The sequence below is a fragment of the Pelodiscus sinensis genome, chromosome 4 (assembly GCF_052426305.1).
Source record: "Pelodiscus sinensis isolate ZL-2025 chromosome 4, ASM5242630v1, whole genome shotgun sequence".
In the NCBI taxonomy this organism is placed as follows: Eukaryota; Metazoa; Chordata; order Testudines; family Trionychidae; genus Pelodiscus; species Pelodiscus sinensis.
Genome location: NC_143055.1, coordinates 25,332,280 through 25,347,338, shown reverse-complemented (window position 1 = coordinate 25,347,338; position 15,059 = coordinate 25,332,280). Strand labels below are relative to the sequence as shown.

General features: G+C 45.3%; 1 protein-coding gene across 6 annotated transcripts in view; it reads left to right on the top strand.

Annotated features, from left to right (window-relative positions):
- STK32B (serine/threonine kinase 32B) overlaps nucleotides 1-15,059 on the top strand; it is a 291,208-nt gene that overhangs the window by 41,728 nt on the left and 234,421 nt on the right. For all 6 annotated transcript variants that reach the window (XM_075930748.2, XM_014576105.4, XM_014576106.4 and 3 more), the window contains exon 3: nucleotides 8,172-8,323. In XM_075930748.2, the coding sequence (XP_075786863.2) occupies nucleotides 8,172-8,323 (152 nt within the window). The remainder of the gene's footprint in view (nucleotides 1-8,171; nucleotides 8,324-15,059) is intronic.

Sequence of the window (15,059 nt, the reverse complement as noted above, 5' to 3'; positions counted from 1 at the left end):
ATCAATATTGCTGAGAAGTTTAGATCTTCAAAACATGTGTCATCAACCTCTGGAAGGTAGCTGGTGGGTTCTGTACACTGAAGGGCATCCGATTACATTCAAACAGCCCCATGGGGGTGATGAATGCAGTTTTGGGTTTATCTTCCTCTGCCATTTCTACCTGCCAATACCCTGAAGTAAGATCTAGTGTAGAGTAATATCTGGCTCCTCCTAAGGCATCCAGAGCATCTTCCATACAGGGCAGAGGAAACGCATCCCGAGTGGCTTTAGAATTCAGCTGTCTGTAGTCAATGCACACTCTCATAGAGCCATCTTTCTTCCTTGCCACCACTACTGGTGAAGCATATGGGCTTTGACTTGGTCTAATTGTGCCCACCTCTGCCATACCCTGCAAGTGCTTGCAGACTTCCTGGTACTGTGCTGGAGGTATCCTCCGATAGGGTTGCCTCACAATAGTACTGTCGATCAGGGGTATTTCATGCTTGGAAGTACAGCCCAAGTCAAGATCATTTTTAGAGAATAATTCTGCATTCCACGTCAACAATTCTTACAACATCTTCAGTTGAACTGGGTCCTGCACAGTTACCTGACTCAGGTCTACTTCTGGCACTCAGGCATGGACCTGTGCCTCTTCTCTCAGTGCTTGCCCTGGAGAGTATTTTAAGCTGCTGCTCACGCTAGCCATGCTGTAGACAACTGAAACTGTAGCTAGATGTTGGTTCCTTCCTATTATTGCTGTTGTTTGTCCTACATTATGTAGATAAACATAAGCCTTCCCATGTTCAACATATGCTATACCTTCCTCCACACTCAAATTCCCTGGCAGGTGACTCTTAGCATCAGGTTCTACCAGAACAGTATATGGCTCCCATCCTGTACCCCAAGGAACCTTCATCGGTACAGTTTTTCCTTCTCTAGCTCTCAACAAGATGGGCTGCTCGCCAGTGTATCTCAAGGATGGTCTCTCTTAGCCAGAGATTACTTACTTATAGGCTGCAGGCCAGGCAGGTGACTTCTCTTTCAGGAAGTCTGGGAATTGGTTGCCCAATTGGTTAGCTAAATCCTGCCAGCTGGAATGTATGACAACAACACAGGGACTCCCTGTCTGTACTTTGTTCCACGCACCAGAAGGGCAGAAACTCACTTGTAGGTTTGACCAATAAAAAGATAAATCTAATTTATAGCTACTTGATGGGAGACTACCTGGCCACGGCACCATCTATCAAGAGATCTACAGGAATGGGATGTAACTTGCCCAGGATAGGGTGATTTCTCCAGAAATCCTCTGTGATGGTTGTAACCTGTGACCCTGAATCAATTAGAGCCTTGCACAGGATACCATTCACTTCCACAATTTCCTTGGTCAAGGGTTCCACTAGCTAGGATGCCAGCTGGCAGCTGATTGAGTACGCTGAGACGATGTGCACACCGATGCTATTGGGAGACTTCTCACCAACTCTACGCCCTTCACTTGCCCCTCAGTGTCAGGCATTAGCAGTTTAAAGAAGAGGGAGCCTCACCTTGCCCTGGCCCCATGAGGTGAGTCTGAGGGAGTTGATAGCAGTCAAGAACTATGTGGCCTTCTTGTCCACAATGGTGGCATATGAAATGGCCTCTGATGCCGTGGTCAGGGGTACTTCCACCACTTCCCCATCTAGAATTTTGAGGTGCCGTCCTCACTACTAAACCTTGCTGCAATACCTGTGCCTCCAGCTGTCCCATTCTCACATGGCTCTATTTCTGGAGGGCAGTCAGTTCCTGGACTAGCCCAGGGTATGTCTACACTGCCACCCTAGTTCGAACTAGGGTGGCTAATGTAGGCATTCAAAGTTGCAAATGAAGCCCGGGATTTAAATATCCCAGGCTTCATTTGCATCTTGCCGTGTGTCGCCATTTTTAAATCCCCCTTAGTGCAGACTCTGTGCCCACGGCTACACGCAGCACGGAGTAGGTAGTTCGAATTAGGCTCTCTAATTCGAACTACCGGTACACTTCGTTCCACTGTCCTTCACTGTCTCCAGCATCACATGATGTGGGGTACTGCTGGGTAGAGGTACCTTGGGAGCAGCCTGCACAGCATCATCTGATGGGGCAGCTTGTTGCAGGCTATTTATCCTCTGGGCTGGCCCATGCATTCTACCCTCTACGTTCCTCTCACGAGCCAGCTGACGGAGTTCTCCTTGCAACTGTCAGAATGTCATGTAGCGAGGCTGAATAGGTGTTCCCATTGTTGTTCCCAGGGCTGATGCTGAAACACACTGGATCTTGGGCTACACTTATAGTATTCAGATCACAATCAAATTAAGTTCAGCTTTGGTTGTACATTAAGTTACTCTAACAGTAGTACATTTGCTTAAGTTTAACTGTGTAAATATGATATAATTATCTTCAATGGGGCTTAGCAGGACTAAGAAATCAACCTCAAGAAATCAAATAAATGTAGTAGTACCAGCTCAGTTAGGCTGTTTAGATAAGAATGATCTTTTTCTGATCCTGATTTATCTGTTTAATATTATTAACATATTTCAATATTTGTTTGGGGTTCCGTTAGCTGCCGTTGTAACCCCAGTAAACCCTGGTCGTCTGCAGGCAGACTCAAACCTGGGAGCCTCTGGAGCTTAGAATAGGAGCCTCTACCATATAAGCTAAAAGTTAGCTGGCTGTTAGCTAATGTTGTAGACAGAATAATGAGCCTGCTCTAAGTGGTTTGATGTGCCACTTCATAGGACAGTGCACCTCACCCAGAAGGTGCATATGGGTTACATAATATTCTCTAAACTTCTTTATCATTAGGATTTAGTTTCATGGTCCCCCTGTATCACACACACCAAACAAGAGATTATTCTTTTAACTGTTGATAGGTCTATAGGTATGTTGATAGGGGTGTGATACTTGTGGGTAATGGTATTTTTGTTATGATAGAATCCATTAAGGTGATGTCAGAAAAAGAATTATTCTGATTCTCCACAAGTATCAGACTCTATGCTGGGACAGATATCCAGAGAATACAGAAACTTAGGGGCAGTCTTGATAAGTTGATGATCAGGTGCTGTATATTGTTGTTGACTTAGAGATCCCGGCGGCATGGCATCTCCCAGAGGTGGCTCCATTTTTTGTCATTGTGTTGGATAGCTGACACCCCCTCCTTTTTTAATAGTTGTTTTGGGTTTCCTGAATAATCTCCCTGTGGGTTTCCTGCTTTCTTTTCCTTCCAATGTGTGGGGACATGTGATAACTTCTTGTTTTAAGATGTTCCCTTCTGGAGTATGTAAGGTACAGGTGATAGCTCCTCAGTTTTTCTGAGGTCCTTTTGTAGAGCTTTCCCACACACTTGGAGATGTAGTAGTGGTCAGAGGGTTATAGATGGAGAGTCTTCTGGGGCTAGTGTTTCTTGTGTCTGCTCAGGAAGTGGATGTTGCTGTTCAGTCTGTCCTCTTTTTTCATGTTGGGAAACATCCATTTTAAAGAGGAGTGTGTGTTTGTTCCCCCTTGGATGGCCATCCCCATGACAGCTGTAAGGCTTTTTATGACACTCTTAGTTTTATATCTTACTGCTACTGGGATGCAGTCTTTATGTAGATGTATCTCAAAATTACAGTGGTTGCTACAGCAACCTCGGGTCTCTGAAGGATTTGGCTGCAGATGGCAGCTGATATGACAACCAGGCAAAGACTTTGCACAGCTCAGCATACTTTTCTATGCAGTGCTCAAGGTGATTCTCTCCATCAGCTGTCTTCCTCTCCCTCTCTAGTACTAACACCTTCACTAGCTATCCTATCTCTCTAGAGACAGCCTTGAGAAACAAGAAAGAAGGTTTTTCTGACTTTTATTGACACCTCAGTGCCACTTTATTTCACTGCAACAGTATTTGTTGTATGAGAATTCAGAGGCCACTCAACAGATAGGAGGATGAGCTCCTTGAGATATGAAGACCTGAGAAGTGGCCGCCCAGACTTTCAGATGATCCTGTATCAACATGCACGATTCTCTTAAAGGAGTGCTATCTCTATTGAGATTGAAAGGGCAGTTGCAGTCTTGTAAAACTATACTGTAGTTACCAGAGCAAGTGAAAAGATATACCACAATGGAGGTGAACAGGATGAGAAAGGGTCTATGAATGTGGATTAGTTTTCCTGAAACAAAAAGGTTTACTTCCCTTGCTCAGATGGAGGCTCTGCAATTCAGCTGTGGCCACAATGCAGCAAAGGATGTGCTTAAAAACTGCCGCATTCTTTTGATTTACTTTTGAAAGAATGCAGCTGCAGTCTAGACGCAGGTGAAGTTTTTTCAAAAAAAGGTTACGTTAAAAAAAAAAAAACAGGAGTCTAGACACACCCATACTGCTCAACCCACTCATCTGTGGTGGGAATGGAGAGAGTTCAGTGCATTTCAGGATTGGGCCCTCATTGAAAACCCTTTTAAAATTAATTTAAACACTGTATTTATAAAAATTATTTAAATTTCAACTGTTAGAGCAGATTTGACATGCTGAGTGTATAATCCTACATTGCTATCTTGAGACTGGTTCTTGCCACCTTTAAACTGTAACATCTTACTTTTTGAGCAATCTCAAGGAAATCTCAAGAGGGCTTTTAGTAAGCAGGCTCTTAATATAGCAGTGGAGGTGGTTTCTGAGGAAACCTTAGAAGGGAAAAAGGGAAAAAGCAAGCCACATGTTCATGTAAGTGAATGACTTCTGGGGTTTTGGGTACTGAGCAAAAATTGGTTAATGTTTGATTTACACAGTGCACCAGGAAATTGGCTTGGAACATCTAGTGTTCTGTAAACATTCACTTAATTTTAGACTGGGAATCAAAATCTCTACTGAAACTCCTGATTTTTACACTCCTGCAGAGCTTGGACAAGTTTTAACATTTTCCCTATTTCACCTTTCCTCCCCCATCTTTTAGTGCTCCCATACACATAAAGAATGGGGGAGAATAGTATAATGAAAAACAGGAAAAAAACAACAGCTTATATTGTTGCTATATTGACATGTTGTTATTCAGCCTGTGATTATCCTGAGCTCTTTCACTAATAATTAGACTTCCATTGACTATATCAAGAAAAAAAATCACGCCTAAAGCTTTTATTGCTTACCATTATATGTCATTGATAGATTTTTAGCTGAATCTTTCTCTTTCTTCAGGATAGACAAGGAAGATAATCATAAACTGCATTTATTCACATCTAAAAGTCTGACTTCATAGTAGATTAACATCTAAAGTTATATTTGAGAGAGTTTGTGTGTGTGTCTGCCCACCAGCTGGGGGACATGCACCCCTCCCCCGGTTGTGCCTGCTGCAGCAGCCATGGACAGTGCTCTGGCCCCAAGCTGCTGTGGTGAGAGAGGGCTGGGTTGCTTTCTCTTGCTGGGGCAGCCTGCGTACTGAACCCCTCATCTCCAGCACCTCTCCAGAAAAATATTTTACATGAAGAAAGAGGCATTTCTTAAGGACTTGAGCAATGCTGGGTAAATCTTCCAGTAGGATATAATGCTTCCAGGGTTGTTGACATAGGTGCAGAGGGTGCTGAAGCATCCCCAGGGTTTGCACCCAGCTTCCCCATGCCCAGGAGCCAGCCCCACTGCTGACACCCCAAGCCAAGTCTCCATACAGCTCCGGAGTCCTGCTGTCCACTGGCCCCACAGACTCTGCAGCTTGCCATCCCTGGGGTCCAGGCCTCCAGCCCTTGAGGCTCTGCTTCTGCTTGGGGTCCTAATGCCAGCCTGGGGCTCTGCTCCTCCTGGCCTCGACCAAGAGCTTTGCAGCTATCTCAAGCTGTGGCTAGGTTGCCAGCTCTTCCAGACAAGACTTATTGGATGCCATTTGTGGCAACAACATCCAGTCTGAGAGAATTGGCAACCCCAGGTATGACCCCAGCCTGGGGCAGTGAGGGGGCATAAACAGGGTATGGGAGAGGGACACAGCTCAGCACCCTCACCCTAAAAGTAGTCCTAGTGCCACTGCTTGTCAGAGGGTTGAAGTCTGAGCCCAGCCAGAGCACCCAGTGATGGTGAGCTCAGCCATGCCACACAGTGACAAGAATTTAATCACATAAACCAGACACCATTGTCCTGCCCTGTTCACTCCATCTCCCTTCCCCCCCCCACACACATTGCTCACTCTCCCCCATCCTCCCTCACTTTCACTAGTATGAGATGGATGTTGGAGGAGATGAGGATTCTGGGCTGGGGGTGAGGAGTTCAGAGTGTCTGAGGGACACTGAGAGGGTATGGGCTTTGGAAGGGGCTCAGAATTGGAGCAGGAGGTTGGAGTGTGTGAGGAGGTGAGAGGTGCAGGCTTTAGTCAGGTGGCACATAGCTTGGACGGCTCCCAGTCAGAGGCATAGTGGGACTAGGACAGATTCCCTGTCAGTTTTGGACCTATGCAACTTCCAGAAGCGTCTAGAACATCCATCCCTGTGGCCTTTCAGTGGGGCAGGAGAGCTCTTGGCTCCATGGGCTGCACCTGCCCACAATTGCTGACCCTGCAGCTCCCATTGGCCATAGTTCCCGGCCAAAGGGAGCTGCAGAGTTGGTGTGTAGGATGGGGGTAGCATTCTGAACCCCTGGACCTCCTCACATCTAGAGGCCGCAGGGACATGCCAGCTGCTTCTAGGAATTACATTGGGGCAGGGCAGGCAGGTGACTTTCCTTGGACTTTTGTGGCTGATCTCCTGGTTTGGCTTCAGGAACCTCTGTGAAATTGAGCCCAGTGCTGTGAGACTCTCAGAAAAACGGAGAGGGTTGGCAACGCTACTTTGGCAGCTGTCTCAGCTATGTGAAGCCTCAGCAGCTTCTCTGCAGGAGCTCACGGAACACAACTGGTCCTCAGTTGTGTCTACTTATATCGAGCTGAGCGTTGACCTTTTGAGTCTAACCTCCAGTGTGAGCATGCTCAGGAGATAGAGCTGAGCTGGACCTTCTGGGCCCAGAGCTGCTCTTTAATCCTTAGTCCACCAGTGTGGGGATTATATACTCTCTCACAGGACTAGATTAGGTCTCAAGAAACTGAGACAGTGCAGCATCAGCTTGCCATAGCTATCTTGGTAAGGAAATGTGGCTCAAGTCCAGTTCCCCCAGTTCCTCTCAGGGGATGGAGGAAGCAAAATGCAGGACAATGTAGCACTTTAAAGACTAACAAGATGGTTTATTAGATGATGAGCTTTCGTGGGCCAGACCCACTTCCTCAGATCAAATAGTGGAAGAAAGTAGTCACAACCATATATACCAAAGGATACAATTAAAAAAAATGAGAGGAAGGAAGGTAAGTGTCTGTGAATTGATGATATCAGAGGTAGGGAGAGTGGGATGTTTGTGAGTTAATGGTATTAGAGGTGATAATTGGGGAAACTATCTTGGTAATTACCGCATCCCCCTCCTGTTCTGCAATGTGATTTGTCCTTTTCATATTTGTTCATTTTTTTTAATTGTATCCTTTGGTATATATGGTTGTGACTACTTTCTTCCACTATTTGATCTGAGGAAGTGGGTCTGGCCCACGAAAGCTCATCATCTAATAAATCATCTTGTTAGTCTTTAAAGTGCTACATTGCCCTGCATTTTGCTTCAGCTACCCCAGACTAACACGGCTACATCTCTATCACTATTCAGGATGGAGGAAGTGATTGCTGATGGTCAAGAACAGCTCTGCTGGCTCTAGAGCATTGGGGGTGCTGCCAGGGCCACCCCCAATGCTCTAGACTCTCCCATTCCTCCTGACTCTCCAATCACCTGCTTTGGGGTGAAGGTGCAGGTGGTCATACAATGCATTATCCCTTCCACTCTGGAACTAGGTCCCCGGTGCTCCTGCATGAGTGAACTGTCTGGGCCAGAATCTAGCTTTCACATGGCAGCCCATTAGAAGGAAACGAGGGGGTTCAGCTGCTCTGAACCTTCTCCATTCTTCATGAGTAACGGTGGATTTTAAGCACAGCATACTAATTGAAACACACGTTACGGGACATAAATGCTTTCGAAAGTGAGATCGGAAGAAGATATATCCCACGGAATTTCATATCCTCTTTCAAAAATAGCACGTAGTTTAGACGTACCCATAAAGTAACCATAATTAAAAATATGCTTCAAAAAGCCATAGTGTGTTGTTTTTCTGATATTTCAAAAAGGGAGCAATGATGAACGTTCTGTTTTTAACTTTGCCGTCGATTAGGTGTGCATTGTGCAGAAGAGAGATACCAAGAAAATGTATGCCATGAAATACATGAATAAACAAAAGTGCATCGAGAGAGATGAAGTCCGGAATGTCTTTCGGGAACTACAGATCATGCAGGGCCTTGAGCATCCCTTCCTAGTCAATCTGTGGTAAGCAAACCTTTAACATTTTATCATGCTCCTTTTGTTTTATTGCTGAATCAATTCAAATTCTAGGGAATGAAATCTTGAAAGGATTCTTGGACTTTTTTTTAACATCTTATTTTTTTCTGTAGGTTTGCCTCCATCAATATTCTAAAGGTTCCCTTTCATGTTGGAATGATTAAACATAATAATTTTCCTTCTTTACCTTCTAGTTTGCTTTCTCTCTAAATTGCTAAAGTGTGCAAAAAAAGTTGGTCTCCTTTGGTTTTTCATTTTCTTTTATGGTAGTTTGCTGGGAGTTTGATTACAAGACTTTGATATAATGAAATTATATTGTAAATACTTATAAGGATAAAATAGTTCCTTGTTCAAAGTTGGTGCAGCTGAAAATAAAGGAAGAAGTTTTTTGTCTAAGGAGAATTAACTAGGCGGCACATGAAATTCAAATTCTGGATCAGATGCTGTTTATATATAATACTCACATGCTCATGCACATACAACTAAATTGGTCAATGGGCCATTCCTTCCCTATCTCATCTTTCCAATGCCAAATACAATGCATCTTTGGAAGCATCTCTCCTTTTTAATGTCTTTAAGGGCTTTTTTCTACTAAATGAAAAGGCTGTTTTCTCCTCTGGTTCACCACTGTACAATGTACATTGTACAACTACAGCAAATTATCTAGGTATTTTAGAAAGATGTTTAAAAGATTGAGAGTACTGGATGTTGTAGGCAGAAGTTATAATGAAAATAGAGATCTGAAGTTTGAATGTAGCTGGGAGTTGCGTTAATCTGGAAATAAGGAGAGTAATAGGTGTCATTCAACAGGTGGCGAGGGAAAGTTCAAAACCCTGACTCCAGTGAAGATTCAAGTACAGATTGAACCTCTGAAATCTGGGATTTTCTGGTCCGGCAGCATCCGTGGTCCAGCAGGACCCTGGATGTTTTTGAATCAGAGAGCCCCAGTGCCTGGGAGTGTGAACCTCATCCCTGGGGAGCCCCGGTTGGTGTGGGAGAAGCGGGGCTGCGCAGCTGGGTGGGTGGGGGGGTGGGTGGGGCAGCAGTGAGCCCCATCCCTGGGGATCTTCACTTGGGCAGGGGAGAAGCGGAGCTGTGGAAGTTGAGGAGCTCCAGCCCTGGGGAGTTCTGGCCGGGTGGAGCAGCAGCGGGACCAGTGAGTGGCAAAAGCAGGGCAGCTGGCAAGCCCTGTCTTTGGGGATCCCTTGTCAGGTGGGGAAGAAGCAAGGTAAAAATGGCTGGGGAGCTCTGTCCTGGGGAACTCCAGCAGGCCAGAGGCCAAGTCCAAGCCCTGCAGGCTGGAGCCCAGTGGCAGAGAGAATCATAGAATCATAGAATAATAGGACTGGAAGGGACCTCAAGAGGTCATCGAGTCCAGCCCCCCGCCCTCAAGGCAGGACCAAGCTCCATCTACACCATCCCTGACAGATGTCTATCTAACCTGTTCTTAAATATCTCCAGAGAGGGAGATTCCACCACCTCCCTTGGCAATTTATTCCAATATTTGACCACCCTGACAGTTAGGAATTTTTTCCTAATGTCCAATCTAAACCTCCCCTGCTGCACTTTAAGCCCATTACTCCTTGTCCTGTCCTCAGAAACCAAGAGGAACAAATTTTCTCCTTCCTCCTTGTGACACCCTTTTAGATACTTGAAAACCGCTATCATGTCCCCCCTTAATCTTCTTTTTTCCAAACTAAACAAGCCCAGTTCATGAAGCCTGGCTTCATAGGTCATGTTCTCTAAACCTTTAATCATTCTTGTCGCTCTTCTCTGTACCCTTTCCAATTTCTCCACATCTTTCTTGAAATGTGGCGCCCACAACTGGACACAGTACTCCAGCTGAGGCCTAACTAGTGCAGAGTAGAGTGGCAGAATGACTGGAGGCTGGAGTGGAGCCAACTGCAGGGAGGAGGAGTGTCCTGGGAGGCCAGTGGGAGGGGACCTCTCCACATCTGGCAAATTCCCTGTCGGCATGGGTCAGGTCCTGAGGGTGCTGGACAAGGGAGGTCCAACCTGTAGTTTCATAGATGCGGCAATTGGGGAAGTATTTTGTGAGTTGATTAGTTCTAGCTCCCTGGGCTATAAAATCTCTCGTTTCCCAAATTACTCTTCTGTTTTGGAAATGGAATTAAAGGCTGGGAATAGTATTCAGACATCTATCCCTCCTCAAGTACTTTCATCCCATGGTGGATTTTAGAATTTTTCAGCCAAGAGATAATGAATGGATCCAGATATGCCTCTGGGGATTTCATAAACTACACTACTTATGTTCCAGAACTCTGGAAATGACATGCAAGCTTTTCACCTCAGATCTGAAAATAACCTGCATGGGTTACTATAGGGATAAAATCATCAGCTACCAGAGGGTAAGTTCAGGGGCTGTGGGTGTCCACGTGGTGGGCAACAGCCTGCTGTTTGTGCTGTAGCATGCAGCTAGTTCTGCTTTCCTGGGAGCTCCAGCGTTAGTTGCAGCAGCAGAAATGCAGCGAAATTCAATGTTAGGCATAAAGAGAGATCACAGGCTTGGTTCAGTGGCAAAGATGCTCAGCCTGGTTTATTGTCACCAAAGTACAGTACTGGAGCCCCATGGGAGCTATAGGTACACTGACCTATGTATGTATGTGGCAAGGTACCACTTCCATTGGCACACCAGGATGCGGTCTCCTAGACAGTAGTAGTACAAATGCCTCTCCTGTGACTGGTCTTTTTACACATTGATACAAACAAGTTATGAATTACCCTCCAGGGGTTGATAGCTACCACCTTTATTCTTACAATGTACCTGGTAGTTTCAATGTAATATCCTCATCCATTATCCTGTCACCCCTCCTTACCTTTGTGAGGGTTCAGTGTGCTCTTGTACCATCTCTAAGAATGTGTTGATATTGTTACTTGAGAACCCTGTTTGCTTCTGTACCATCCTATAAGATCAGGACTGTGCTTACTTGGTTAGCAGACACCCAATTCACTTTTATTAAAGCTAATGTTAGTCTGTATAAAACACAGGGTAATAAAAGAGTCTGTATGTTTGTGTATAGTGCTTAGGTTATCCACAGATACAAAGTTTGTTTGAAAAGTAATCCAATACATAGAGTATGTAATCAGCAATAATCTATATTTAGTCGAATAATTTTAACAACGCAGTTTAGATATTAGCACCCAATTATTTGGGTACATTAGTCATAAAAAGTTATCCAGAGAGTTGGTTGCATAAAGCAGGTATATCAATGAATGAAGACTGACCCCCAGTAAATGAGAATTTAGGGTACATTGTCTGTTAAAAAATGCAGTCCATCAGGAAAGTATTTTAGTTGCTTTCTGAACTACAGGAAACTTCAGCAATATTAATAATGGATCAGTCACAGACATCAAACATCTGTTGTGAAACAAATTGTATGCCAGGTTTTGATCTCATAACAGTGAGACTAAGTTATCACAGAATTATAATGCCTGACAAATTCCTCATTATTTTTCTTTTCATGACAGATTAAAACTGGATCAGGCAATACCAAAGAATGAATTCATTTTCATGACATGTTTTGATGATAAATAATTAATCTGTTCTCACACTCCTGGGACCAAAATATCAGGATCTGAAGATGATAGATGTATCTTGTATACATGTTACCGTAATGGAGCTAGAGAAGTTTCTTATATGATACAGGGAAATTTCAGGGCTAAAGAAAGACAAAAAGAAAAACAACAACAAAATCCCCAAAGACCTATATGATAAAGATGTTTAACAATGATCTAAAATTGGCCAATAGAGTATAAACTTCTATCTAAACTGCTTATATTATCTCTATTACTCCAGGACACTTGCACCTCATAATTGTTGACATATTTATACTCAGCTCTTCTGTGAAGTATGGAAATGTTTGTAAAATGGGTCTGTGAGCTACCCTGAGGTTAAGTGATTCACCAAAGGTCACACAGGAAATCTGTGGCAGAGCAGGAACTTCAAACCTAATCTCCCAGTAACAGGCTAGTGCCCTAAGCATTAGATCATCTTTCTTTGGACATAGACAACATACTTTCAGAATCCTAAAAATATTTGATTTCTCAAGTTTCTATAATTGTGGGGTTTTGTAGTTTGTTCCATATTATTACAGTTCTTGTTTGTGTAATGCAGTTGTGTCTGAAGCTCATAAGATATCCCACTTGGAGTCATTGTGGATAGTTCTCTGAAAACATCCACTCAGTGAGCAGCGGCAGTCAAAAAAGCAAATAGAATGTTAGGAATCATTAAAAAAGGGATAGAGAATAAGACAGAAGATATCTTATTGCCTCTATATAAAACTATAGTAGGCCCACATCTTGAGTACTGCATACAGATGTGGTCGCCTCATCTCAAAAAAGATATATTGGCATTGGAAAAGGTTCGGAAAAGGGCAACAGAAATGAGTAGGGGTTTGGAATGGGTTATATATGAAGAGAGATTCAAAAGACTTGGAATTTTCAGCTTAGAAAAGAGGAGACTAAGGGGAGATATGATCAATGCTTTTTTTTGTGATGGTACTGCCCGGTACACAGTACCGGCACCTCCAGTCAGAGCTTACCTGGAAAGAATGGAGAGTACCGGTACCTCTGTAATGAAAATGGCCGACAGTTAGCTGGGTCTTAAAAAGTACTTGCACCGGGTTTTTTTATTACAAAAAAAGCACTGGATATGACAGAGGTCTATAAAATCATGACTGCTATGGAGAAAGTGAATAAGGAAAAATTATTTACTTATTCCCACAATATATGAACTAGGGGTCACCAAATGAAATTAATAGGCATTAGGTTTAAAATAAACAAAAATAAGTTTTTCTTCACTCAGCGCACAGTCAACCTGTGGAATTCCTTGCAAGAGGATGTGGTGAAAGCTAGGACTACATCAGGGTTCAAAAAAGAGCTAGATAGATTCATGGAGGTTAGGTCCATCAATGGCTATTATCCAGGATGGGTAGGAATGGTATCCCTAGCCTAGAGGTGGGTGATAGGAGAGGAATCACGTGATGATTATTTGTTGTGTTCCCTCTCTCTGGGGCATCTAGTATTGGCCATTAATGGCAGACAGGAAACTGGGCTAGATGGATCGTTGGTCTGACCCAGTATGGCTGTTCTTATGTTCACTCCTTAATTTAAGGTCATGACCTTCCTGTTCTTTGTAATGCAAGGACACTGTGACAGGTTTTGGGGGAAAATCAATCCAGTGCAGGGTGAGTGAACCCTGACTCTATTAGGACATACATAACCTATGTCTCTGTATTCTAAACCAGAGTCAATATGCTCACCCTTCCGAAAAGGGTAATGGCATAATGGATATAATCAGTGTACTCTCCTGTAATGTTTGAGCAGTGTGTCCCAAAGGCCAGAGTCAATAGATCACACTCCCTGTTGGCAGGGGAGTAAGGCTCAACAGCAAATTCACCTCTGTGAAAGAGAGAGAGCAATGTACCTAATGGCCACAGTCCATAGATTCATCCCAGTAAGGCCTACTAGCGACAGTAAACAAATTTGGCCCGAGTGAAACAGGGCAGTAAGGTCTAGCAGTCAGAGTCAGTCGGGAAGGAGGCTGCCAAATACAAGGAAAGGGGGAGGAAGTGGCTTGGGCAGCAGGATTCCAGCCTTCCTCTCCACAGGACCCTCGCCCAGGGCTTTGGTTGCAGGGGCATATGCCTCTAGGTCAGAAGGAAAAGGGGGAAGTTCTGACTGAAACACGCAGACTCAAAATTCCAGTCAACCAACTATCAAATTCACCTGGGCTGCTTCCTACTGTGCTTTGGATGTCTGTTATCTCGGGATTCTCTGATCTGCACTGGCCCCATCAACTCTGGACTCAGCAAGGTTTATTGTGTAATACAGATACAGGCAGTCCCCGGGTTACGTACAAGATAGGGACTGTAGGTTTGTTCTTAAGTTGAATCTGTATGTAAGTCGGAACTGGCGTCCAGATTCAGCCGCTGCTGAAACTGATCAGTTTCAACAGTGGCTGAATCTGGGCGCCAGTTCTGACTTACATACAGATTCAACTTAAGAACCCCAGGCATCCCCAAGTCAGCTGCTGCTGAAACTGATCAGCGGCTGATTCCAGGAAGCCCGGGGCAGGGGCTTCCTGTAGTCAGCCACTGGTCATTTTCAGCAGCTGCTGACTAGGGGACACCTGGGGCAGAGCAGCTGGGGTGCTGCTGGGTTGGTCCAGTGGCACCCAGAGCGGCGCTACGGGACCAACCGGCAGCGCCCCAGCTGCTGTACCACAGGCGTCAGGAGCAAAGCCGCGGAGCACGGGGGCAGCGGAACAGCCCAGATGCGCCGTGGCTATCCTGCTGCCCCCGGGCTCCGCGGCTTTGCTCTGCTCTGCTCCCCGTCCCCCAGGTCTGCAGACCAGGGGGAGGGGGAGCAGAGTAGAGCAGAGCGGCGGAACGCGCGGCCAGCTGACAGCCCAGACGCGTCTGGGCTGTCAGCTGGCCGCGTGCTCCGCCCTGCTTCCCCCCCCCCCATGGTTTGCAGACCAGGGGGAGGGGGAGCAGAGCAGAGCAGAGCGGCAGAACGCGCGGCCAGCTGACAGCCCAGACGCGTCTGGGCTGTCAGCTGGCCGCGTGCTCCGCTCTGCTTTCCCCCCCCCCCCCATGGTTTGCAGACCAGGGGGAGGGGGAGCAGAGCGGAGCAGAGCAGAGCGGCAGAACGCGCGGCCAGCTGACAGCCCAGAAGCATCTGGGCTGTCAGCTGGCCGCGT